General features: G+C 47.7%; 1 protein-coding gene across 1 annotated transcript in view; it reads right to left on the bottom strand.

The window, feature by feature from the left end:
- The window catches only part of LOC140403397 (adhesion G protein-coupled receptor E3-like), an 82,045-nt gene that overhangs the window by 27,414 nt on the left and 27,287 nt on the right, over positions 1-27,344 (bottom strand). Inside the window, exons 6-14 of the mRNA XM_072491327.1 lie at positions 23,356-23,448; positions 20,051-20,109; positions 18,698-18,799; positions 17,135-17,312; positions 15,869-15,988; positions 8,717-8,916; positions 8,458-8,628; positions 6,335-6,532; positions 4,564-4,796 (exon numbers count right to left, since the gene is read on the bottom strand). Of these exons, the coding sequence (XP_072347428.1) occupies positions 4,564-4,796; positions 6,335-6,532; positions 8,458-8,628; positions 8,717-8,916; positions 15,869-15,988; positions 17,135-17,312; positions 18,698-18,799; positions 20,051-20,109; positions 23,356-23,448 (1,354 nt within the window). The remainder of the gene's footprint in view (positions 1-4,563; positions 4,797-6,334; positions 6,533-8,457; positions 8,629-8,716; positions 8,917-15,868; positions 15,989-17,134; positions 17,313-18,697; positions 18,800-20,050; positions 20,110-23,355; positions 23,449-27,344) is intronic.

Here is a 27,344-nt window from a genome sequence, read left to right as displayed (position 1 = left end):
AGCCCCCCAACCCGGCTGATCACGTGGAACGTGAGAGGGCTGAACGGGCCGATAAAGAGGGCACGGGTACTCGCACACCTTAAGAAACTTAAGGCAGATGTGGTTATGTTACAGGAAACGCACCTGAAACTGATAGACCAGGTTAGGCTACGCAAAGGATGGGTGGGGCAGGTGTTCCATTCGGGGCTAGATGCGAAAAACAGGGGGGTGGCTATATTAGTGGGGAAGCGGGTAATGTTCGAGGCAAAGACTATAGTGGCGGATAACGGGGGCAGATACGTGATGGTGAGTGGCAAACTACAGGGGGAGACGGTGGTCTTGGTAAACGTATATGCCCCGAACTGGGATGAGGCCAATTTTATGAGGCGCATGCTAGGACGCATCCCGGACCTAGAGGTAGGAAAGTTGGTAATGGGGGGAGATTTTAATACGGAGTTGGAACCAGGGCTGGATAGGTCGAAGTCCAGGACTGGAAGGAGGCCGGCAGCAGCCAAGGTACTTAAAGATTTTATGGAGCAGATGGGAGGTGTGGACCCGTGGAGATTTAGCAGACCTAGGAGTAAGGAGTTCTCGTTTTTCTCCTATGTCCATAAAGTCTACTCGCGAATAGACTTTTTTGTGCTGGGAAGGGCGTTGATCCCGAAGGTGAGGGGAACGGAGTATACGGCTATAGCCATTTCGGATCACGCTCCACACTGGGTAGACTTGGAGATAGGGGAGGAAACAGGAGGGCGCCCACCCTGGAGAATGGACATGGGACTAATGGCAGATGAGGGGAGGTGTCTAAGGGTGAGGGGGTGCATTGAAAAGTACTTGGAACTCAATGATAATGGGGAGGTCTAGGTGGGAGTGGTCTGGGAGGCGCTGAAGGCGGTGGTTCGAGGGGAGCTGATATCAATAAGGGCACATAAAGGGAAGTAGGAGAGTAAGGAACGGGAGCGGTTGCTGCAAGAACTTTTGAGGGTGGACAGACAATATGCGGAAGCACCGGAGGAGGGACTGTACAGGGAAAGGCAAAGGCTACATGTAGAATTTGACTTGCTGACTACGGGCACTGCAGAGGCACAATGGAGGAAGGCACAAGGTGTACAGTACGAATATGGGGAGAAGGCGAGCAGGTTGCGGGCACACCAATTGAGGAAAAGGGGAGCAGCGAGGGAAATAGGGGGAGTGAGGGATGAGGAAGGAGAGATGGAGCGGGGAGCGGAGAGAGTGAATGGAGTGTTCAAGACATTTTATAAAAAATTATATGAAGCTCAACCCCCGGATGGGAGGGAGAGAATGATGGGCTTTTTGGATCGGCTGGAATTTCCCAAGGTGGAAGAGCAGGAAAGGGTGGGACTGGGAGCACAGATCGAGGTAGAAGAAGTGGTGAAAGGAATTAGGAGCATCCAGGCGGGAAAGGCCCCGGGACCGGATGGATTCCCAGTCGAATTCTATAGAAAATATGTGGGCTTGCTCGCCCCGGTATTGACGAGGACCTTTAATGAGGCAAAGGAAAGGGGACAACTGCCCCCGACTATGTCTGAAGCAACGATATCGCTTCTCTTAAAGAAGGAAAAGGACCCGCTACAATGCGGGTCCTATAGACCTATTTCCCTCCTAAATGTAGATGCCAAGATCCTGGCCAAGGTAATGGCAATGAGAATAGAGGAATGTGTCCCGGGGGTGGTCCACGAGGACCAAACTGGGTTTGTGAAGGGGAGACAGCTGAACACGAATATACGGAGGCTGTTAGGGGTAATGATGATGCCCCCACCAGAGGGGGAAACAGAGATAGTAGTGGCGATGGATGCCGAGAAAGCATTTGATAGAGTGGAGCGGGATTATTTGTGGGAGGTGTTGAGGAGATTTGGTTTTGGAGAGGGGTATGTTAGATGGGTGCAGCTGTTGTATAGGGCCCCGATGGCGAGCGTGGTCACGAATGGACGGGGATCTGCATATTTTCGGCTCCATAGAGGGACAAGGCAGGGATGCCCTCTGTCCCCATTATTGTTTGCACTGGCGATTGAGCCCCTGGCGATAGCGTTGAGGGGTTCCAAGAAGTGGAGGGGAGTACTTAGAGGAGGAGAAGAACACCGGGTATCTTTGTATGCGGACGATTTGTTACTATATGTGGCAGACCCGGCGGAGGGAATGCCAGAAATAATGCGGATACTTGGGGAGTTTGGGGATTTTTCAGGGTATAAATTGAACATGGGGAAAAGTGAGTTGTTTGTGGTGCATCCAGGGGAGCAGAGTAGATAAATAGAGGACCTACCGTTGAGGAAGGTAACAAGGGACTTTTGTTACCTTGGGATCCAGATAGCCAAGAATTGGGGCACATTGCATAGGTTAAATTTAACGCGGTTGGTGGAACAAATGGAGGAGGATTTCAAGAGATGGGATATGGTATCCCTGTCACTGGCAGGGAGGGTGCAGGCGGTTAAGATGGTGGTCCTCCCGAGATTCCTCTTTGTGTTTCAGTGCCTCCCAGTGGTGATCACGAAGGCTTTTTTTAAAAGGATTGAAAAGAGCATCATGGGTTTTGTGTGGGCCGGGAAGCCCCCGAGAGTGAGGAAGGGATTCTTACAGCGTAGCAGGGATAGGGGGGGGCTGGCACTACCAAGCCTAAGTGAGTATTATTGGGCCGCTAATATTTCAATGGTGAGTAAGTGGATGGGAGAGGAGGAGGGAGCGGCGTGGAAGAGATTAGAGAGGGCGTCCTGTAGGGGGACTAGCCTACAGGCTATGGTGACAGCCCCATTGCCGTTCTCACCGAGGAACTACACCACAAGCCCGGTGGCGGTGGCTACACTGAAGATTTGGGGACAGTGGAGACGGCATAGGGGAAAGACTGGAGCCCTGGGGGGGTCCCCGATAAGAAACAACCATAGGTTTGCCCCGGGGGAATGGATGGGGGATATGGAATGTGGCAAAGAGCAGGAATAACGCAACTGAAAGATCTGTTTGTGGATGGGAAGTTCGCGAGTCTGGGAGCGCTGACCGAGAAATATGGGTTGCCCCAAGGGAATGCATTCTGGTATATGCAACTGAGGGCTTTTGCGAGGCAACAGGTGAGGGAATTCCCGCAGCTCCCGACACAAGAGGTGCAGGACAGAGTGATCTCAAAGACATGGGTGGGGGATGGTAAGGTGTCAGATATATATAGGGAAATGAGGGACGAAGGGGAGACTATGGTAGATGAACTAAAAGGGAAATGGGAAGAAGAGCTGGGGGAGGAGATCGAGGAGGGGCTGTGGGCAGATGCCCTAAGCAGGGTAAACTCGTCGTCCTCGTGTGCCAGGCTAAGCCTGATTCAGTTTAAGGTATTACACAGGGCGCATATGACTGGAGCACGGCTCAGTAAATTTTTTGGGGTGGAGGATAGGTGTGCGAGGTGCTCGAGAAGCCCAGCGAATCATACCCATATGTTTTGGTCATGCCCGGCACTACAGGGGTTTTGGACGGGGGTGACAAAGGTGCTTTCAAAAGTAGTGGGGTCCGGGTCGAACCAAGCTGGGGGTTGGCTATATTTGGGGTTGCACAAGAGCCGGGAGTGCAGGAGGCGAGAGAGGCCGATGTTTTGGCCTTTGCGTCCCTAGTAGCCCGGCGCAGGATATTGCTAATGTGGAAAGAAGCCAAGCCCCCGGGGGTGGAGACCTGGATAAATGACGGCAGGGTTTATAAAGCTAGAGCGGATTAAGTTCGTTCTAAGGGGGTCGGCTCAAGGGTTCACCAGGCGGTGGCAACCGTTCGTCGAATACCTCGCAGAAAGATAGATGGAATGGAAAAAAGAAGGCAGCAGCAGCAGCCCAGATTTGGGGGGGGGGGGGGGGGGGGGGAGGAGGAGGAACCAGAGGAATCTCAGGCTTGTTAATATATACTGTATAATATATATAGGTCGTTGCTACAGATAATTATATATTGGACTGTTAAATTATATTTTTGGAGCGTGTTACTTGTGATAAGGCAGTTGCCAATTAGGGTTAGTTTTCATTTTTGTTATTTATTATTTATTAATTTTCTGTTTATAAAATAGGTCATTGTTATTTGTGTTGTTATAATATTGTGTAAAGGATGCACAATGTACTGTGTTGGTTGACCAAAAATTTTCAATAAAATATTTTATTAAAAAAAAACATTGATTCCAGCCAACTATGGCAAATTTGATAACACTCCTATGAAGCACCCTGGGAGAATTCACAACATTAAAGGTGATATAAAAATGCAAGTTACTGTTTCACTGAAAGACGGTGCTGCCAACAATACAGTACTCAAAGAACAAAGAACAAAGAAATGTACAGCACAGGAACAGGCCCTTCGGCCCTCCAAGCCCGTGCCGACCATACTGCCCGACTAAGCTACAATCTTAAAGAACAAAGAATGTACAGCACCTCCTTCAGTAGTGCACTGTGAATCTCAACCTGGATTTTGTGTTCATGTCTCTGTGGGATGGGGCCTGAGTTCAAGATCATGCAAGAAATAACAGGCTTTTTCCTGTCTCCTGATTGGTCAAGAATGTATTCAGATAATGTGTCAACAGGAAGTTAACAACTTGTATTGTCATGAGACCTTACTTACTGTTTGGCTGACCCATAGCCATCATGATGCACTGCAGCAGAAATGATTACGATTATTGCAGGAACCCCGTAGCCAATGGGGTACATGTATTTTGCATTGCTTTCAAAATTGGGAATTCTCAATTTTCTGATGTTTCTGACCATTAGGTGGAGTTGGATGCCCTCCAGAAACATCCAAATGAATGCGGCCAGGAACAAGTAGTGTAAAAATCCTGCTATCATCCCACACAGCACCTGAAACAATAAGGAATGCCATGAGAACCTTTCACAGACCGTTTAACGTTGTCTTTCCAATGATATAATTTCATGTTCAGTACTGATATGTTTGCACACAAGAACAGAAGGCCATCCATCCTCTCGAGCCTGTTCGGCCATAACATCCGTACCACATAAGTGCCAGGCAATGACCATCTCCAACAAGAGAGAATCTAACCATCGCCCCTTGACATTCAATGACATCACCATCACTGAATTCCCCCACTATCAACATCCTGGGGGCTTACCATTGACAGAAACTGAGCTGGACTTGTCATATAAATACTGTAGCTACAAGAGCAGGAGAGAGGCTTTGAGTTCTACAGTGATTAACTCAACTACTAACTCCCCGAAGGCTGTGCACCATTTACAAGGCGCAAGTCAGGACTGTGATGGAATACTCAGTCTGGATGGCTGTGGTTCACAACATTCAAGAAACTTGACAACATCCAGAACGAATTAGCCCACTTGATTGGCACCCATTTACCAACTTAAACATTTGCACCCTCCAGCACTGACGCACAGTGGCAGCCGTGTGTAATATCTACTAGATGCTCTGCTGCAACTCATCAAGGCTACCTCGACAGCACATTCCAAATCTATGAACTCTAACGTCTAAAAGGATAAGGGCAGAAGATGCATGGAAACAGAACCACCAGAAAGATCCCTTCCAAACCACTCACCATCCCGGCTTGCAACTATATCGCCATTCCTTTACTGTCGTTAGGTGAAAATACTGGAACTTCTTCCCTAACAGCATTGTGGGTGTTGCTGCACCACAGGGACTGCAGCGGTTCTAGAAGGCAGCTCACCATCACCTTCTCAAAGGCAATTAGAGACAGGCAACAAATGGAGGCCTAGCCAGCGATGCCCACATCCATGAACGAATTAAAAGAAAATTCGATCAGGGCTGACCTCAAACCCAAATCCATTTAGCCATCTTTGTTCTGTATCCAGTAACGCAAAATCTAACAAAAATCTATTGACCTCAGTCTTGTGTCAACTCCATCCCAGGATTGGGTAGAATGGTGGTTTTACACCCTACCAAAGATTAATTCTGGAAAGGCAGCATGTGGCGCAGTGGTTACCACTGGGACTGCGGCGCTGAGGACCCGGGTTTGAATCCCGGCCCTGGGTCACTGTCCGTGTGGAGTTTGCACATTCTCCCCGTGTTTGCATGGATGTCACCCCCACAACCCAAAGATGTGTTGGTTTGGTGGATTGGCCACGCTAAATTGCCCCTTAATTGGCAAAAAAAAAAAATTGGGTACTCTTAAAAAAAAAAAATTATTTTAAATTGATTCTGGAAACTTGGCTGAGGGTGAAAACCAGCCTTGCACCTGATCCCATCAGTTTCCATATTGTTAGGTTAATATCTCCTCCACCAACGTTTTCTGATCTCCTTTCTGCCAAATTTTATATAATTTTGGATCACAAACATGCGCAGTGCGCTCCCAATATGACCCCCACCCCCCCACCCCACCTCGTGCACCACTGGCTATGGAGGGGACTCTTACCCGGTTTTCGGTTCTGTTGACCCCGGTTATGAAGAGCAGCTCTGCCAGAAAGAGACTCAGACACAGCTGTGTGTGGGTCGCAGTTACAGCGCTCTTAAGTTGCTTCGCAAAAACAAAAATTCCAATAGCAATAGCGAGACACACCAGCGATACAGAAATCCCGACAAGTGTGATTATAGAAAGAGCAGCCGATTTTGTCTACAGGAGAAACACATACAAATGCTTTGATTATGAGCAATTCTCATTCATAATGTAGATTCCCATTTCTTAAGCATTCCGCAACTTAACTGATCATCGTGTTGTGCAACACAACAGGAGATATCCCCTTGTGCCTTTACAGGTTCGTTGAATGAATTAACTTATTAGGCCCACCCCTCCTGGTCTATCACTATCGTTCTCTAAGTTTAGTTGACAGTTAATGACAGGGAACTGGAATCTTTGTGACAGAAACCCAGTGGCCTCATCTGTCTCCTCCATGGAGTTCCTGTTTTTATGCAAAGCCTTTTGTTTTCCCTTCAACATTCTGAACAAACCCTAATCGCCTTCAAGTCTTGAAGAATGCTCCCATCGTTTGCTGTAGGGACCTCTAACACAGTTTCATAGAATTTGATTATCATAGAATTTACAGTGCAGAAGGAGGCCATTCGGCCCATCGAGTCTGCACCGGCTCTTGGAAAGAGCACCCTACCCTATCCCCATAACCCAGTAACCCCACCCAACACTAAAGGCAATTTTGGACACTAAGGGCAATTTATCATGGCCAATCCACCTAACCTGCACATCTTTGGACTGTGGGAGGAAACCGGAGCACCCGGAGGAAACCCACGCACACACGGGGAGGATGTGCAGACTCCGCACAGACAGTGACCCAAGCCGGGAATCGAACCTGGGACCCTGGAGCTGTGAAGCAATTGTGCTATCCACAATGCTACCATGCTGCCCTTCTACCGTTCTACTCAAGTTCATTTGTTCCAGATACTTTATAACCATCTCCCCAGTCTCTCTTTCTGTCTAGCATCGGCAGGCTCTTAGTGTCACCAAACCATTACTTCTTGATCCACCCCTCTTTTGGTGGTCCGGGAGTCCAGGTGACATTGACTAAAAATCACACCCAGCCCTTCAGGGGAAAGGTTTTGAAGGGCTGAGTGGCCTCATCATGTTTCTATGTTCTCCCCCTATCTTTTCATGGAATCCCTACTCACAGAATGAGGCCATTCGACCCATCGACCCTTTGAAAGAACACTCTACCCAATTCCCCAATTCACCCTGCTGTATCCCCATAACCTGCACATCCCTGGAAACTAAGAGGCAATTCAGTATGACCAATCCAACTAACCCGCATATCTTTGGACTATGGGAGGAAACTGGAGCACCTGGAGGAAACCCACGCCGACACGGAGAGAATGTGCAGACTCCGTACAGACAGTGACCCAAGCCGGAATTGAACCCAGGTCCTAGGCGCTGTGAGACAGCAGTGCTAACCATTGTGCCATCGTGCTAGCTTTCACATTATATTGCACTCTGGGCCTTGATCTCTTCCCAAGTTCTCTGAATAAAGCAAATTACCAATGCAACAGTACAGACCCGTAGTAGGAGGTAGGTTTCATGGAACCACCGAAAATAGGAGCAGGAAGAGACAATTCAGGCCTTTGAGCCTGCTCTGCCATTCATTATGATCATGGTTGATCATCCTATTCCTGTCTTCCCCCCCATATCCTTTGATCCCGTTCACCCCACATGCTATATCTAATTTCTTCTTGAAAACATACAGCGATTTGGCCTCAACTATTTTCTGTGGTAGCGAATTCCACAGGCCCACCACTCTCTGGGTGAAGAGATTTCTCCTCATCTCAGTCCAAAATGGTCTACCCCATATCCTCAGACTGTGACCCCTGGTTCTGTGGTGACATTGCTGTCTCAGAATCAGGAGGCATAGGGTTCATACCCCACTCTAGCCTGTCTGGTGTTGTTGAAGCTCGTGAAACTCTCTCTCCCATCATAAAAGACTAATCCCCTTTCTATTGATATAAAAATGGTTGTGTTCAAGTTGTGACCTAACCGTCCTGTGAATCACCATACCTCAATCCTAAATGTGAAGAACATTGATGAATAAGCATTTATACCTGCCAATCGAAATGAGTAATCAGCAGAGCAAGGCTGGAAAGCTGACTGCATCGACACTGGGTGTGAGTTCCATTGGAATCGCCCATAACGCACCCTCTCGGAGACCAATAGCTTTGCCCAGACGCATAATTCCAGTTGGCGCAGTGCAATTTAGAATTAACATCAGCTTCCTGTGGAGAGCAAGGATTACATTTTACAATGGACAAAAAGTCCATGCACGTCAAACTGTGTATCAAACTGGCACAAGTCTTTACAAACCTCAGTGTGTTTGAGAGTGAAATTCACTGTTGGGTCAAATCCAAGTATGCCACTGTTAGTTGTCACAGCTGAAACCACATTTGAGATCAACTGGAATGGCGTTAGTTCTCCACCAGTGGTGCTGAGGTTGAAAATGCTTCCATTCAGGACAGAATCCATGTCATTGAAGGCGATCAAAGCCACAGCAGCAAAATCTGTCCCTGGAGGGAATGTTAAACATTATTAAGGCTGAAATGAAACCATTGAGGTAGATGATGTAATTCATGCCTTCTGCATAAGAACATAATAAAGAGGAGCAAGAGTAAACCATATGGCTGGTCGAGCTTGCTCCGCCACTCAATACGGTCAGCATTGATCTTCAGTTTTTATTTCATTTTCCCACTTGCTCTTGAAAATGAAAAAAAAATGAAAATCGCTTATTGTCACAAGTAGGCTTCAAATGCAGTTACTGTGGAAAGCCCCTAGTCGCCACATTCCGGCGCCTGTTCGGGAAGGCTGGTACGGGAATTGAACCCGCGCTGCTGGCCTGCCATGGTCTGCTTTAAAAGCCAGCTATTTAGCCCTGTGCTAAACCAGCCCCTCTTCATATCCTTCTGATTCCCTGAGAAACCAAACATTTGTCTATCTCAGCCATAAATACATTCATTTTTTTAAAAATATATATTTTCTTCGAGTTTTTTGGCCAAACATAACAATACGTAGTGTTTCTTTTACACAACAATAAAGCAATATAAATAGCCGTGGCCAGTTTTAAACAAATAAATAAATAATATATAAACAAAAACAAAACTAAATGGCAACTGCCTTGTCCAAAATAAATACTCTCCAAAATTACAGTCCAACAGTCCAATATACAATTACATATACCAAATACCTATACATGTACAATAACATCCCTGAGAGTCCGTCCGATTCCTCCCCCCCACCCTCCTCCCCCACGGGTTGCTGCTGTTATCTACTTCTTTTCCGTTCCCTCTATCATTCTGTGAGGTAGTCGACGAACGGTTGCCACCGCCCGGTGAACCCCTGAGCCGAACCCCTTAACACAAACTTAATCCGTTCTAACTTTATGAACCCTGACATATCGTTTATCCAGGTCTCCACCCCCGGGGGCTTAGCTTCCTTCCACATTAACAATATTCTGCGCCGGGCTACAAGGGACGCAAAGGCCAACACGTCAACCTCTCTCGCCTCCTGCACTCCCGGCTCTTCTGCAACCCCAAATATAGCCAACCCCCAGCTTGGTTCGACCCGGACCCCCACCACCTTCGAAAGCACCTTTGCCACCCCCACCCAGAACCCCTGTAGTACCGGGCATGACCAGAACATGTGGGTGTGATTCGCTGGGCCACTCGAGCACCTCGCACACCTATCCTCTACCCCCAAAAATTTACTAAGCCGTGCTCCAGTCATATGCGCCCTGTGTAGCACCTTAAATTGTATCAGGCTTAGCCTGGCACACGAGGACGATGAGTTTACCCTACGTAGGGCATCCGCCCACAGCCCCTCCTCAATCTCCTCCCCCAGTTCTTCTTCCCATTTCCCTTTCAGCTCATCTACCATGATCTCCCCCTCGTCCCTCATCTCCCTGTATATGTCCGCTACCTTATCGTCCCCCACCCATGTCTCTGAGATCACTCTATCCTGCACTTCCTGCGTCGGGAGCTGCAGGAATTCCCTCACCTGTTGCCTCACAAAAGCCCTCAATTGCATATACCGAAATGCATTCCCTTGGGGCAACACATATTTCTCCGTCAGCGCTCCCAAACTCGCAAACGTCCCATCTACAAATAGATCTCTTAATTGTACTACCCCAGCTCTTTGCCATGCTCCAAATCCCCCATCCATTCTCCCCGGAACGAACCTATGATTGTTTCTTATCGGGGACCGCACCGAAGCTCCCGTCCCTCCCCTATGCCGTCTCCACTGCCCCCAAATTCTCAATGTAGCCACCACCACCGGGCTTGTGGTGTATTTCTTTGGTGAGAACGGCAACGGCGCCATCACCATTGCTTGCAGGCTAGTCCCCTTGCAGGACGCCCTCTCCATTCTCTTCCACGCCGCTCCCTCCCCTTCTCCCATCCACTCACACACCATTGAAACATTGGCGGCCCAGTAGTACTCACTTAGGCTCGGTAGTGCCAGCCCCCCCCTGTCCCTACTACGCTGCAAGAATCCCCGCCTCACTCTCGGCGTCTTCCCAGCCCACACAAAACTCATAATGCTCATCTCAATTCTTTTGAAAAAAGCCTTCGTGATCACCACCGGGAGGCACTGGAACACAAAAAGGAATCTCGGGAGGACCACCATTTTAACCGCCTGCACCCTACCTGCCAATGACAAGGACACCATGTCCCATCTCTTGAAATCCTCCTCCATCTGTTCCACCAACCGTGTTAAATTAAGCCTATGTAATGTACCCCAATTCTTGGCTATCTGGATCCCCAGGTACCGGAAGTCCCTTGTTACCTTCCTCAACGGTAAATCCTCTATCTCTCTGCTCTGCTCCCCCGGGTGCACCACAAATAACTCACTTTTCCCCATGTTCAGTTTATACCCTGAAAAATCCCCAAACTCCCCAAGTATCCACATTATCTCTGGCATCCCCTCAGCCGGGTCCGCCACATATAGCAACAAATCGTCCGCATATAGAGATACCCGGTGTTCTTCTCCCCCCCCCCTAAGTACTCCCCTCCACTTCCTGGAACCCCTCAGTGCCATGGCCAGGGGTTCAATCGCCAGTGCAAACAATAACGGGGACAGAGGACATCCCTGCCTCGTCCCTCTATGGAGCCGAAAATAGTCAGACCCCCGTCCAGTCGTGACCACGCTTGCCATCGAGGTCCTATACAGCAACTGTACCCACCTGATATACCCGTCCGCAAAGCCAAATCTCCTCAACACCTCCCACAAATAATCCCACTCCACTCTATCAAATGCTTTCTCGGCATCCATCGCCACCACTATCTCCGCTTCCCCCTCTGGTGGGGGCATCATCATTACCCCTAGCAGCCTCCGTATATTTGTATTTAGCTGTCTCCCCTTCACAAACCCAGTTTGGTCCTCATGGACCACCCCCGGGACACAATCCTCTATCCTCATTGCCATTACCTTGGCCAGGATCTTTGCATCCATATTCAGGAGGGAAATGGGCCTGTATGACCCGCATTGCAGCGGGTCTTTTTCCTTCTTTAGGAGGAGCGATATCGTTGCCTCTGACATAGTCGGGGGCAGCTGCCCCCTTTCCCTCGCCTCATTAAAGGTTCTCATCAGTAGCGGGGCCAGCAAGTCCAAATATTTCTTATAGAATTCAACTGGAATCCGTCTGGTCCCCGGGCCTTCCCCACCTGCATGCTTCCAATCCCTTTCACTACTTCCTCCATCTCAATCTGTGCTCCCAGCCCCACTCTCTCCTGTTCCTCCACCTTAGGAAATTCCAGCTGATCCAGAAAGCACATCATTCTCTCCTTCCCGTCCGGGGGCTGCGCTTCATATAATCTTTCATAAAATGCCTTGAACACTCCATTCACTCTCTCCGCTCCCCGCTCCATCTCCCCCTCCTCATCTCTCACCCCCCCTATCTCCCTCGCTGCTCCCCTTTTCCTCAGTTGGTGGGCCAACAACCTACTCGCCTTCTCCCCATATTCGTACTGTACACCCTGTGCCTTCCTCCATTGTGCCTCTGCCTTACCCGTAGTCAACAAGTCAAACTCTATATGTAGCCTTTGCCTTTCCCTGTATAGTCCCTCCTCCGGTGCCTCCGCGTATTGTCTGTCCACCCTCAGCAGTTCTTTCAACAACCGCTCCCTTTCCCTACCCTCCTGCTTTCCTTTATGTGCCCTAATAGATATCAGCTCCCCTCTAACCACTGCCTTCAGTGCCTCCCAGACCACTCCCACCTGTACCTCCCCATTATCATTAATTTCCAAGTACCTTTCAATACACCCCCTCACCCTTAAACACGCACCCTCATCTGCCAATAATCCCATGTCCATTCTCCAGGGTGGAAGCTGTTGTTTTTCTTCCCCTATCTCCAGGTCCACCCAGTGTGGAGCATGATCCGAGATGGCTATAGCCGTGTACTCCGTCCCCGTCATTTTGGGATCAGTGCCCTTCCCAAAACAAAAAAATCTATTCGTGAAAATACTTTATGTACATAGGAGAAAAACGAAAACTCCTTACTCCTAGGTCTACTAAATCTCCAGGGATCTACTCCTCCCATCTGCACCATAAAATCCTTAAGCACCCTAGCTGCAGCCGGCCTCCTTCCGGTCCTGGACCTCGATCTGTCCAGCCCTGGGTCCAGCACCGTATTAAAGTCTCCACCCATTAACGGCCTCTTTCCCGCCTCTAGGTCCAGGACGCGTCCTAACATACGCCTCATAAAATTGGCATCATCCCAGTTCGGGGCATACACGTTCACCAATACCACCGCCTCCCCTTGCAGTTTGCCACTTACCATCACATATCTGCCCCCATTATCTGCCACTATAGTCTTTGCCTCAAACATTACCCGCTTCCCCACTAGTATGGCCACCCCCTTGTTTTTTGCATCCAGCCCCAAATGAAACACCTGCCCCACCCATCCTTTGCGAAGTCTAACCTGGTCTGTCAGCTTCAGATGCGTCTCCTGAAGCATAACCACATCTGCCTTAAGTTTCTTTAGGTGTGCGAGTACCCGTGCCCTCTTAATCGGCCCGTTCAGCCCTCTCACATTCCACGTGATCAACCGGGTTGGGGGGCTCTTTACCAACCCCCCTTGATGACTAGCCATTTCCTTTTTCAATCCAGCTCCTCACCCGGTTCCCACGTAGCTGTATCCCCCCAGGCGGCGCCCCCCCCCCGCCCCGACCCCCCCCTCCCATACCAGCTCCCCCTTCTCCCCAGCAGCAGCAACCCAGTTAACCCCCCCCCCCCGCTAGATCCCAAGCTAGCGTAATTGCACCCCCCATGTTGCTCCCAGAAGTCAGCAAACTCTGGCCGACCTCGGCTTCCCCCCGTGACCTCGGCTCACACTGTGCGAGGCCCCCTCCTTCCTGCTTCCCTGTTCCCGCCATGATTACCATAGCGCGGGAACAAAGCCCGCGCTGCCCCTTTTGGCCCCGCCCCCAATGGCCAGCGCCCACAGCTCCTCATCCTCCCTCACCCCCTCCCCCACCACATGGGGAAGAGAGAGAAGTTACATGGTCGCAGGTTTAACAATCTGGGAAGTCTTCTCTTCCCCCTTTTCCCCCCTTCATCCCACAAATTCACCCCCCCCCCTTTTGTCCCAAACGTTCTTTTTCTTCTGGCCCGCTCACTCCAGCTTCTCCTCGACAATAAATGTCCACGCTTCGTCTGCCGTTTCGAAATAGTGGTGTTTCCCTAGATGTGTGACCCACAGTCTCGCCGGCTGCAACATTCCGAATTTGACCTTCCTTTTATGCAACACCGCCTTGGCCCGATTAAAGCTTGCCCTCCTTCTCGCCACCTCCGCACTCCAATCTTGATACACGCGGATCACCGCATTCTCCCACCTACTGTTCCGAGTTTTCTTGGCCCATCTGAGGACCATCTCTCTGTCCTTGTATCGGAGAAATCTCACAACTATTGCTCGAGGAGTTTCTCCAGCCCTCGGTCTTCGCGCCATAACTCGATAGGCTCCCTCCACCTCCAGCGGACCCGTCGGGGCCTCCGATCCCATTAACGAATGCAGCATCGTGCTCACATATGCCCCGACGTCCGCCCCCTCTGCACCTTCGGGAAGACCAAGAATCCTTAAGTTCTTCCTCCTCGCATTGTTCTCCAGCACCTCCAGCCTTTCCACACATCTTTTGTGTTGTGCCTCGTGGATCTCCGTTTTCACCACCATGTCGTCCTCATTCTCAGCAGCCTTTGCCTTCACGACCCGAAGCTCCTGTTCCTGGGTCTTTTGCTCCTCCTTTAGCCCCTCAATCGCTTGTAATATCGGGGCCAACAGCTCCTTCTTCATCTCCTTTTTGAGTTCATCTACGCAACGCCGCAGGAACTCTTGTTGGTCAGGGCCCCATATTAAACTGCCTTCTTCCGACGCCATCTTGCTTTGTGCCTGCCTTCCTGGCCGCTGCTCTTGAGGATCCACCGCAATCCGGCTACTTTCCTCTCTTTTTTCCATCCGTGTCCGGAAAGGGTTTTCCCTTCTGGATTACCGCACAGTGTTATTTGCCGTTAAAATTGCCGATGGGGCTCCTATTAAGAGCCCAAAAGTCCGTTCCACCGGGAGCTGCCGAAACGTGCAACTTAGTTGGTCATCGCCGCACCCGGAAGTCCATAAATACATTCATGATGGTGTATCTATAACACTCTGGAGTAGATAATTACAAAGATTCACAAATGGATTTCCCAGCCAGCGGAAACAACCTCTCAGTGTCTATCCTGGCCAGACCCTTTGGGATCTTGTGCATTTCAATTAGATCGCCTCGCATTCTTCTAACTCCAAAGAATATAGACCCAATTTATTCAGCCACTTAATATCGGACAATCGTCTCGTGCCAGGGACCAATTTAGTAAACCTTTGCTATACTGCCTCCAATGCAAGTACATCCTACCTTATACATGGAGACCAAAGCTGCACACAGTATTCCAGATGTGTTCTTACCAAAGCCCCCACGATTGTAGCCAGAATTCCTTATTCTTATACTCCAATCCTCATGCAATAAAGGTTATCATGCCATTTATCTTTTAATTGTTTGCTGTAGGTACACGCTAACTTTCTATGTTCCTGTAGGAGTACAACCGACACCTTTTGAGCTCTGTTTAAGAATGAAGCAACGACCATCCTTCCCCACCCACTGTACTCCATCTGCCACTCTCTTAACCTGTCTAGAACTATTTGCAGGACCAGAACGGATTGAGACGGGAGCCTGTATTGTACATGGTTTGCAGAATGTTTATTGAGAGTTAAAGGTTACCTACAGTCTTGCCTCCAGCAGTCTACATTGTTACTAACCGAAGACAACCAAAGCTGGGACCCACAACGCTGGTACCAGATTTTATAATGGCAAAATTGTATTTTGATGTCCCAATGTCCCTTCCCACAGAACCTCCAGGGATTAATGACCTGAAATGTTCTGCATTTAGATTTAGTCATGAAAATAAGCAGATGTGTTGACTGCGAGCAAGACAAGAATTTACCCGTTGTTACTTTTCTGGTGACTGCACTTCGATAGATTTCTATAAAGTTGCCTTTTGCCTGGAGTTTGACTCTATCAGGCACTGAAGCATTTTTTCCTCGAAAGGTTCCTATTTCCAAATCTACAAAAGGAAAGAAGATCTGTAAATATTCCCTGTCAGAGTGAGATTTACTCACAAGACGTTGAACCTCTGCATTCAATACATTTAAAAGTTCTCAGGGAGCGGTTTAAAATAAATTTATCTAGCGCCTTTTATCACCTCAGGGCACCAAAGCACTTTCCAGACAATTAAGTACCTTTTTTGAGTGCAGTCAAGGTGGTAACATATGAAATGTGGCAATCACTTTGCAAACAGTAAGCTCCCAAGAACGGCAATGAGATAAATGACCAGATAATCTGTCTTTTAGAGACTTTCTTTGAACAATAAATGTTGGCCAGGACATCAGGGATAACTCGTCGGCTCTTCCTCAAAACGATGCCAGGGGATTGTTTACATCCGCCTGAGGGAGCAGACAGAACCTTGGTTTAATGTCTCATTCAAAGATAGGTACCTCCAATAGTGCAGCACTGTCTCAGTACTGCACCGGGAGTGTCAGCTGGGATTTTGTGCTATTGTTTCCACCTGGACTCAATGGGATGAAAACCAGATAGGTTCTACAATTGATCAGAACTGCCAGATAATGACTGCGAACCTTACCCTCTTGGTGTTTTGCGGCACTTTGATTTCAGTGACTTAAATTTGTTCTCCAGACAGAAGAATTGTCCATTTGTTGCATCCCATGACTGAAGAACCAATGAGGAACACTTTCAAACAAATTCTCACATCACACACACAGGCACATGCTCACACACACATATGTTGTAAGGTGTTGAGCGTAGTTCGGTAGGTCTTATTAAGGTTTGATAGTCTTAGTTTTTAATTACTAGAAATTATATATATAGGTACAGTAAAGGTCCAAGCTAGGAGGTGCCTCCATGCTTACTTCTACACACTGCTTTGTCCAACACTACACTGACCTCTAGGTGTGGGTCATGTATTCTCTTACATCACTATGTGGCCAGTACTGTATTCAGTCCCACGTTAACCCTTATACTTCAATACATGCATACATTGCATGAACAGACACGAACACACATGGGCGCGCACACACACAAACAAGTGGGTACACACAGTGCAAACGTAAACACATGCGGGCGTGTGCTCACACACACAGACACACACAAAATTCAAGGTAATACGTGAATAAAATATGTCTGTGGAAAGTACCGATATTTTCAGTTGATATAATTCTCCTCCCCTGATCAGGTATATGTAGGCTGGCAACGATAGCAGAATTTTCCACAGCTCGCAGGAATATGGAACCCAAATAGAAACGCTCTTCCTTTTTCAAGTTGGACCACAGGGAATCATTGCTCAGTAGATCATTTGCAGTTGAAATGATTTTCTGTGACGGACAAGACATTTTATTTGCATCTCCATGAACACTGGGCCATTTTTTTAAACAAACTTTTTTATTTAAATATATTCCTCTTCCTGCCTCCGCCCAGAAACAACCATTCAAAGCTCTCCTGGCAGGTCTCCCATCTTGCATCCATCATAAACCTGAGCTCTGCTATCCATATTCTAAGTCGTACCACCTTATTTATACATCGTCATCATCAATTCTCTCTTAGTTTGAGGATGACGTCAACTCAGGGTCGCAGGTTTCTGCCATGGATCTTGATGCGACTGCACAAACTCACAGAAGTGAGAACATGATCAGGATGCCACAGGATGTAGTGGGAATCAGAGTCTTCCTAGTCCTTTCTTCCTATACACCTCCAAACTGCCTCATCTTTAAGGCTTTGTGACCCAAAGTTCGATGGGGTTTAATGGGCAAGTTGTCGCCATTATGAATGATTAGAAGCAAGCTCCTCCCAGCCATTAAGGTCATTGCAGCCACATTTCAAGGAGGACTTCACGGTGTCTTTGAACTCTGAGAGTTGAGAGAACAGAACCTGAATGCGGGGAGTGTTTTCAACCATCTGGATGGTTGTGTCCAGTTTATCGATGTTGATTTTAGAGGAGCTTTTCCTGGATCCTTGTGGACCTGACTTCAAGAAAGAGAATAGCACTTATTCAACAGTCCGCCTTTGAATCTGAAGGTGTGGCGGACGCTGATACACAGTCCAGATCTCCCTCACGACAACTGCTCTGTACACTAGGGCGTTTGTTGACTTGCAGAGGATTTTGTTGTCAAACACTTGCTGCCGTAGTTTGCAGAAGGCTGAACTGGTACAGTTGGATCCAGACTGGCGTTGGATCTCCTTGTCAATCAATGGTGGCTTTTTGAGAGAGGTAACTGCCAAGGTATGGGGAGTGCCCAGCATTATCCAGTCTCCCATTTAAATGCGAGGTGGAATATTTGACTCAATAGGTGTGGGTTAATATCGGAGTTTTATTTTGACAACATTTAAAAACAGGCTGAGTTTCTTGTGTATGCAGGGTTGAAGAGATCGAGAGTGACTTGTAAATCTAATACACAAAGGGCAACAACTCCACAATCATGCAAACTGCAGATCGTGTATCTATGGTTCAACCATCGCCCCTATGTTCACTGACCAACTTTGGCTTCTATATTGTTTTTTCTCCTGCCAATCACCCCCGCCCCATCTCTGAAACCTCCCCAACCTCCAATTCTTGTCTCTTGTCCATTCTCCACTTCCTCCGCTCTGACAACTGGCAGCCAAGCTGTCAGAAATCTAGGCCCTACGCTCTGGAACCTCCCAAGGCTGAATTACTGACTTGACCATGAGAAAACAGTGCAGAGCATTCTGTGCCGCCACTAACCTGAAATATAAGTTCACTTTCTTGAGTCTGGCACTGTTTATTCACCAGTGCAACCATTGAATTGACCACAGAACAATATCCATGGAATTTATACCAGGGGCTCTGTGAGAAGAAAGAAAATCAGTTTCTCAGGATCAGAGAGTGAAATTCAGTCTGTTTGAAATAATCAAACTTCAAAATCTTCACGGGTCAGCACTGCTTTACGGAGGTCACACATGTGAACGCACAAATAAATCACACGTATAACATGTATTTCAAATACATATTCATATATCACACAACCGATCATACTCAGACATGTATGAACATTCTGTATATTCAGATACATAGATGGGACATATCACCTATCGACAGACATATTGAGAATTGAGGAGTGAAGGGGGGGGGGACGTACTTCGTATCCAGCCAGTTCTGAACCTGAAATCTTAGTGGGTGAAATTGATCTTCACCAATAGCGCAAAACATGGGACGGGATTCTCCAATAATGGGGCTATATCCCCACTCCAGCGTCAAAACGCGGGCGTTTCACTCTGGACTTTGTGATTTTCCGACATGAAGTGGGCTAGCAGGGCCCTGGAGTACTCTTCACAGCTCTGGCTGCCGATACAGGGTCGTGTACTTCTGGTCGGGAGTCCGCGCATGCGCACGGCGGTGGCCTTCGGTGGCCTCCCCATGCGCACGGCGGTGGCCTTCGGTGGCCTCCCCATGCGACATGGCGGACTCACACCGCGGACCGGCCCCGGAAATAAGGCCCCCCCCCCCCCCGAGATCACACGCGCCCGCGAATCGGTGGCCCCCGATCGCTCGCCAGGCTATCCGTGAGGCCTCCCCCCCTGGTGAAGGATCCCTCCGACCCCCCCCCCCCCCCCCAACCAGGACTGACTTCGCAGCCGCCACTGGCCGTTCCCGACAGGCAAAACGTGGTTAGAACCACGCTGTCGGGAATTCAGCCAGTTTACGGCAGAGAATCGCCGCGGGGGGCCTCTGTCAATAGCCCCCTAGAGGAGACTCGCGGGAGTGGTGTCGCGCCGGATTTTGGCGTCAACGCCCATTCTCCGCCCCCGCTCCGATCGTGATTTCGGCACGGAGGCTCAGAGAATCCCGCCCATGCTCTTCGCCAGTTAGTAGATCCATTTTACACCATCCCAGAATAGTAACAAACGACGAACAGCCTTGTTTCGCATTCCTGGCAAAGACCAAGTTTACCCCCAGTGTTCTGGACGCTGGCAATGGGGCACTGTTCAATTCCCTAAAACACATGTCGCTCCCTCGATGGTTGCAAAGCTTCAGTGCAGTGTATCACACACGGTTATTGCTATTTTATCCAGAATGGTAATTTGTTTGGTAAAGTACCTGAATCTGCTGGTCCCAGTGAATGAAGCTGCACTGCTTCATGCTAAATTGCTTCTGGTCTGTAAAGACATTTAGTTGCAAAATTAAAAAATAATAAAAGCAATGGAGAACGATGCACAGATTTATTTCTACTCATTGTCAGGTGAGGCTGAAAAAGACCAACATTTATTGCCGATCACTGGTTGCTCTGAGTAAAATAAATGTGCATTTATATAGTGCCTTTCATGATCACAGGACTCTCCAAAGTGCTTCATAGACAATAAAGTACTTTTGAAGTGGAACCACTTTTGTAATGTGGGAAATGTGACAATGTGGTAATGTCCTAAGTTGCAAACAGACTCTCTTAATCTCAGACTGTTGCCCGAGAATAGCCGGAATCGGTAACAAAGGAGTTTAAAGTAGGGACCAAAAACAACGGGCGGAATGTTGTTGGCTTTTCACAAAGTGTCAACTGGGGCAGGAAAAGCGGAGTGTATCCCGTCGGCTGCACTGCCGGCTTTTCCTGCCATATCTTTTGAAACTTTGTCCAGAAAAAGGTATGGGCCGGGTCCCACAATGTCATGTTGTCGGGCCATCCCTCCCACCCCCCCCATCACTATCTCCCGCCTCCACAGGCATGGAACGTCCACCCCTCCCATTAAATCCACTATAACGGAAGTCCCTCTGCCCCGCCTTCACCACGGACCCCTCGCATCTCCTGCATGGACCAACCCTCCCCCCACTGTCCCATGGCATTCCCCCCCCCGGGCACCCTCCGGTATTGGGCAGTGCTAGGGACGGTGCCAGGACAGTACCCATGCAAAGTCAAGGGGGTGGTGCCAAAGGGGCAGTGCTAGGGTACAGTCCATGCATGACACTAACACCCCCCCTCCCCCGAGGCTATTTGCCTCTGGCAGGTTCAGTTCACCAGTTGCATGCTGTGGGGGACTTGTCGTGACTCATGCCTGCATGAGAATGGACTGTCCAACGTGGGCCATATGCAAACAGATGTCAATGGGGATCCCAACTTTTAAAATTGGGATCCCTATTATGTCATTTGCGGGAGGCGAAGACAATCGAGCGGGGACATCCCGCCGGCATGGAGGCTGTTTTGGGTCTCCCACTCGATTCTCCACATCTCCCCAATCTGCCATTCCCTCCGCCCCTGCCCCAGAAAATGGAGGAGCAGAAACCCCCCCCCCCCAATTATTTCAATTTTAAATTCTGCTCATCCAGTACTGCATGCCTGATGATTGAGCAAGAGTGAAGGAGTCAAGAAAGGTGGTAGTGAGGTAGAGCCGCGTGCCATTTGCATACATGTGGAAAATTTCCCAGGTGTGTCCTGTACACAAATAACAGGACAAATCCAACGCAGCCAATTATCCCGTCCTAACAGCCTTCTCTCTCCATCATCAAAAAAGTGATGGAAGGAGTCATCAACAGTGCTATCAAGCGGCACTTACTCAGCAATAACCTGCTCACAGATGCTCAGTTTGGGTCCCGCCCCACCTTCCAAACCCACGACCAGTACAATCTGAAGGACAAGAGTAGGAGATATGTGGGAATCCCGCCACCTGGAGGTTCCCCTCCAAGTCACTCACCTGACTTGGAAATATATCACTGTTCCTTTGCTGTTGCTGGGGCAAAATTCTGGAACTTCCTTTCTAACAGCACAGTGGGTGTGCCTACACCACAGGACTGCAGCGGTTCAAGAAGGCAGCTCACCACCACCTTGTGAAGGGCAACTAGGTATGGGCAATAAATGCTGGCCCTAACCAGCGACGCCCACGTCCCGCATGTGAATACAAATTTAAAAAAATAAAGCTCAGCTCTGCTGAGGGGGAACATGTACATGAGAAAAAGCCAGAGCCAAGGGTAGATCTTTGGGTAACACCAGAGGCAACACTGTGAGAGCAAGGAAGAGAAGCCATTGTAAGTGATTCTCTGGCTACGATTATATAAAATATAATAGAAGCGGGGGAGAGCATTTCCACCCACCTGGTTAGCAATGGAAGGGCGAGGGAGGAGTACGGTGTGGTCAACTATGTCAAAGGCTGTGCACAGTTTGAGAAGGATAAGGAGTCACATCAATGTAACAGTCACATAGGATGTCATGTGTGACTTTGTTAAGAGTCGTTTTTGTAATGTGGCGGAGTGGAAACCTGGGATGAATGTAAGAAATTGTCATACCTTTTGTAATTTTAATAAAACCTGGATTAATATGCATAGATGCAGTATGACTGCTAGACCTGTGATTGTGTCGTAAAAGTAAGGTAATCATTGATTTACAGGTGATGTGTTCTGCTAATTGTCCTTGAGAACCATTTACTTTTTTACAGATCGCTAGCTAAGGAATATTGTTTAGGTTTGAACTCCACCTATGGTGTAGATAATTTATATGGGGTAATGTGTTTGCTCCTGGCTAAACAAGTCAAGGGACATCTTGTAAGAAGAGATAAAAGAATGCCTTATGCTTTGAGGTACAGATGATGTAATAAATGGGAGAAGCCAGATCTGTCTGAAAAGGTAGTAGGTCCTCAACATCTGCTTGCTAATTTTATTCCTGAGTGGTATTTGAAGTATATTGATATGGTTAATTGGAATACAGTGGCAGGTTTAGGTAGTAAGTTAAGATTTTCTTTTTTATTTAAGGACTGTTGCAACTGTTAACTGTAAAACTATTTCTTTGTTGCTAATGTGGTTAATTCTGTGCTCAAATTAAAGTTTGTTAGAACATAAAAGATACTTACCTATTGGTCAGTGTTATCACTCCTGTGGGGCAGTAACATTTCCTCACAGTTTTACAAATCGCAAAGAATTAGGTTTTCGTCCTTGATCCTAAAAAATCTAACTGGAGGGACTCAAGCATGGAATGCAAGGTGCATGTTGGTACGTGGGGAGGCGGAGAGTGCAAACATGACGGTATTTGTAAATGGTGAAACAGATATTTTGGGAGTGGAATCCAGGGTATTTAATGAGGTTGGCACTCTTGAGGGTGCAGTGGATTCAGTGACTGACCAAATAGAGAATTTTGGATAAATTGGAGTTCAGTTACAATGAATACATGCGGAGATTCCAAGAGGTTGGGCCTGGAAGTGAGAATAACACCATGGTGGAGTTGTGTGATGTTTCAGAGGGAGAGCAGACTATCTGTGTGATGGATAGTATAGGGAACTCAGTAACAGATTACACTGATACAATATCTGTATCATACAAAGGAGACAAAGTTTGAATTGGTTCAGTCTGCCTGAGTACCACCAAGAACAATTTCCAGTCCAATTTCATGCAGTATTACAATCAAGAGATTATTGATTTATTTATTTTACCAATACAGGTCTTATTAACACAGGTGTAGCTTCCAGGTATATTCGTACAGATTTCCTGAGCCTCACATGGATCCTGAAGACACTCGTCAATATCTGAAACCAAAATAACCACATGAGTGTTAACTTGGGTGTCTGCCATATCACAGTCATGTCAATAAGTGGGGAAAAAAACAACCTTGCTAGTCTAAAATACTTTGAATAGAGAAAACGCAATGTTGGGAAAATGTTTTGAACCATGCAGTACTGCAAATAGGCCTAATTCATAATCCTTTGCAGGTTAACAAAACCATGTTATCGCTGTGCTGCCCAATAACAAATACAAAAATAACTCGTATTCACTTAGCAGCTTTAACGTAATGTAACATCCCAAAGCGCTTCACATTACCGAGCCACAGGGTTGCTCAAAGTGTTCTAAGAAATGTCTTAAAGGACAGCAATAAGGTAGAGAAGCAGAGAGAATTCAAGAGCTTGGGACAGAGACAACTGAAGGCATGCCCACCCATTTTCCTTTCATTCCTTTATGAGATATGGACATCACTGACAAGGCCGGTATTACAATCAAGAGATTATTGATTGATTTTTTCTTTACCAATACAGGTTTATTAACACAAGTGTAGCTTCCCCATCCCTAATTGCCCTTGAACTGAGCAGTTTGCTTAGTCATTTCGGAGGGCAGTTAAGAGTCAACCGTGTGTAGGCCAGACCAGGTAAACGCAGCAGATTTCCTTCCCAAAACAACCAGATGGGCTTTAATGACAATCAATTATACTTTCAGGGCTTCAGTGTAAATTGGAATCAATTATAATTGGAAATGCACAAGAGGCCAGAATTAGAGGACCACACATATTTGGAGCATTGTAGGGCTAGAGATTACTGAGATAGGGAGCGACAAGACCTTGGAGTAATTTGAAAGTGAGTATGAGAATTTTAAAATCAAGATGTTGCTTGACCAGAAGCCAGTTGAGGTTGGCGAGCACAGGGATAAGGTGAACAAGACTTGCTGTGAGTTAAGATATGAGCAGCAGTGCTTTTGATGACCACAGATTTATACAGGGTAGAATGTGGGAGGCCAACCAGGGCTGCCTTAGAATAGTTGTGTCAGGAGGAAACAAAGGCATGGAGGAGTGTTTCTGTAGCAGATTTGCTGAGACAGAGATGAAGTTGAATGATTCTAGGCAGTGAAAATTGGCAGCCTCAGTGATGGTGTGAATATGATGCTGGAAGCTCCTTATACAGGTTGTCAGTCGGAGCACAGAATCTACACTCTCACTCCGAGGTCAGATGGTTGCATGTTCAAAGTTCCGCTTTAGGCTGACACTCCAGTACAATAGTGAGGGAGAGCTGCACTGTCAGAGATGCTGTCATTTGGAGATGTTCAGCCGAGGCACCATCTCAGGTGGATCTAAGATATTCCCCGACCCTATTGCAAAGAACAGGGGACTCCTGGCCAGTATTTAGCTCTCAATTGATATCACTTAAAAAGCTGATCCGAACATTGCTATTTGTGGGAGTTGCTTATGAAAATTGGCTCCTGTTTTTACGGCCCTTCAGTGGTACCTCCTTGGCTATTAAGCACTTTGGTTCAACCTTCTCTCCATGCAAACAAGTTGAGTAACAGCCAGCATAGACCAATTGGACCGAATGACCTGTATCTACACTGTAACTTCTACTTAAAGGCCAATGGGTCTGCCGATTCTCATGGGATGTTATTCTTTAAATTGGCAGCCATTTTACTAAGTGCACTGCTGTACCAATAGTGGCATGAGCAACGTTGAAATCTACTCTGCCTTTACAAGTCTTCTACAATATGACTGAGAACCTGCTGTATTCAATCATTCTCAATTCTTGAATACAGCTCAATTGATCAAAGTCCTGAGACATAGATGGGTTGATCAGTAAGAGGTAATTATTTCTGAACAAAAGAACAGGAGAAGACCAGTCAGCCCCTCAAGGATGTTCTGCCTTGCAATTAGATAACGGCTAACCTTTATCCCACTCGAACTACTCACCTTTACTCCATAACTCTTTTGCACTCTTGCCTAACAACGATCTATCAATCTCAGTTTGGAGATGTTTACCTCAGCCACGACAGGTTTTTAAAAGAGACAGTTCCAGATTTCCCAACAAACCTCTCCTGACATGATCACTAAAGAGCCGAGCTCTCTTTTTGAATTCTGGAATTTTCTAGCAGAGCAAATAGTTTCTCTCCGACTCATCTTCACACACTTCAACTGGATCATCTTTATACACAAATCATGAGGCCTGGCAGATGCCATCCTCATTTTAAAGGGCAGACAATGGCTATGAGGGTGACAAATCTTCTATTATCAAGGGAATACAAACCTAGCCTTCCTAACCGGCCCTTGTAATTTAACCCTTTTAGCCCCAGTATCATTCTGGTGAATTTACATTGCATTATCTCCAAGGTCCAGAACTGAACATAGTGCTCCAGATGGGCTATAACCAGAGCGTTGTATTGTTGTAACGCTCAGTGTTCCAGATATTTTGGGATAAAGGGCAACGTTCCATTAACCCTTTTTAATTACCTGCGTTTACAAAACCCTCATGGTAATAGGTACATGTACCAAAAATATCCCCTCTACAAGGCTTTTGTGAGGGCCACGAAGAATCCAGCACGAGTTGTAGGATAGAAGGAAATAACATTTATTTCATAGATGTGGAAGACTGCTTCTTTAAGGCCCGTTTGAATGTCTGCATTGCGCGCTCCGCCAACCCATTGGAAGCTGGGTGGTATGGAGCAGTGCGGATATGCATATGCCATTCATCTTCATGAACCTCGCAAACTCCTCACTTGTGAACAGAGTGTCGTTGTCTGTGACCAGCACCTCGGGAAGGCCATGCGTACTGAAAGACAAACGCATCTTCTCGATTGTTGCGCAGGACGTTGTGCCTACCATCTTATGCACCTCTAACCATTTAGACTGGGCATCGATTAATAGAAGGAACATGGATCCTTGAAAAGGGCCGGCGAAATCCGCATACAAGCGTACCCTGGCCATTCCCAGTGATGTAGGGGCGCGGCCGGCGGAAGCTTCTGATGCCCCTGGCAAATGGAGCAGTTTTGGACCACCTTATCAATGTCGGTGTCGAGACCTGGCCACCAGACATAACTCCGGGCCAACATTTTCATTTTGGTCACACCCGGATGCCTATTGTGCAAGTCCCTTAGTATCAGCTCCTGTCCTTTTTCCAGGATGATCACACGCGTCTCCCACAAGAGGGGGACACACTAAATTCTGACAGCTTGGAGGAAAATGCCCGCAACTCGCCTGGGAGCTGTCTATGCTACACACCATAAAGGACTATGTGCCGAACCTTTGACAGGACTGGCTCCGTCTGGGTCCACTCACGGATCTGTGATGCCGTGACAGGCAAGGAATCCATAAAATTTCAGGTTGCAACCACCTCACCGGTCGTGGGGGTCGACATGAGCCAGTCGACAAAGGCAATCTTGCTCAGTGCGTCAGCATTTGCTATCTGGGTTCCTGGTTTATGCTCCAGAGAATACAAAGAACAAAGAAAAGTACAGCACAGGAACAGGCCCTTCGGCCCTCCAAGCCCGCGCCAACCATGCTGCCCGACTAAACTACAATCTTCTACACTTCCTGGGTCCGTATCCCTCTATTCCCATCCTATTCATGTATTTGTCAAGATGCCCCTTAAATGTCATTATCGTCCCTGCTTCCACCATCTCCTCCGGCAGCGAGTCCCAGGCATCCACTACCCTCTGTGTAAAAAACTTGCCTCGTACATCTACTCTAAACCTTGCCCTCACACCTTAAACCTATGCCCCCTAGTAATTGACCCCTCTACAATGGGGAAAAGCCTCTGACTATCTACTATGTCTATGCCACTCATAATTTTGTAGACCTCTATCAGGTCGCCCCTCAACCTTCGTCGTTCCAGTGAGAACAAACCGAGTTTATTCAACCGCTCCTCATTGCTAATGCCCTCCATACCAGGCAACA

This window comes from Scyliorhinus torazame, chromosome 27, assembly GCF_047496885.1.
Source record: "Scyliorhinus torazame isolate Kashiwa2021f chromosome 27, sScyTor2.1, whole genome shotgun sequence".
Classification (NCBI taxonomy): domain Eukaryota; kingdom Metazoa; phylum Chordata; class Chondrichthyes; order Carcharhiniformes; family Scyliorhinidae; genus Scyliorhinus; species Scyliorhinus torazame.
The sequence above is the reverse complement of the archived record's forward strand: the minus strand, read 5'-3'. Positions and strand labels throughout refer to the sequence as shown.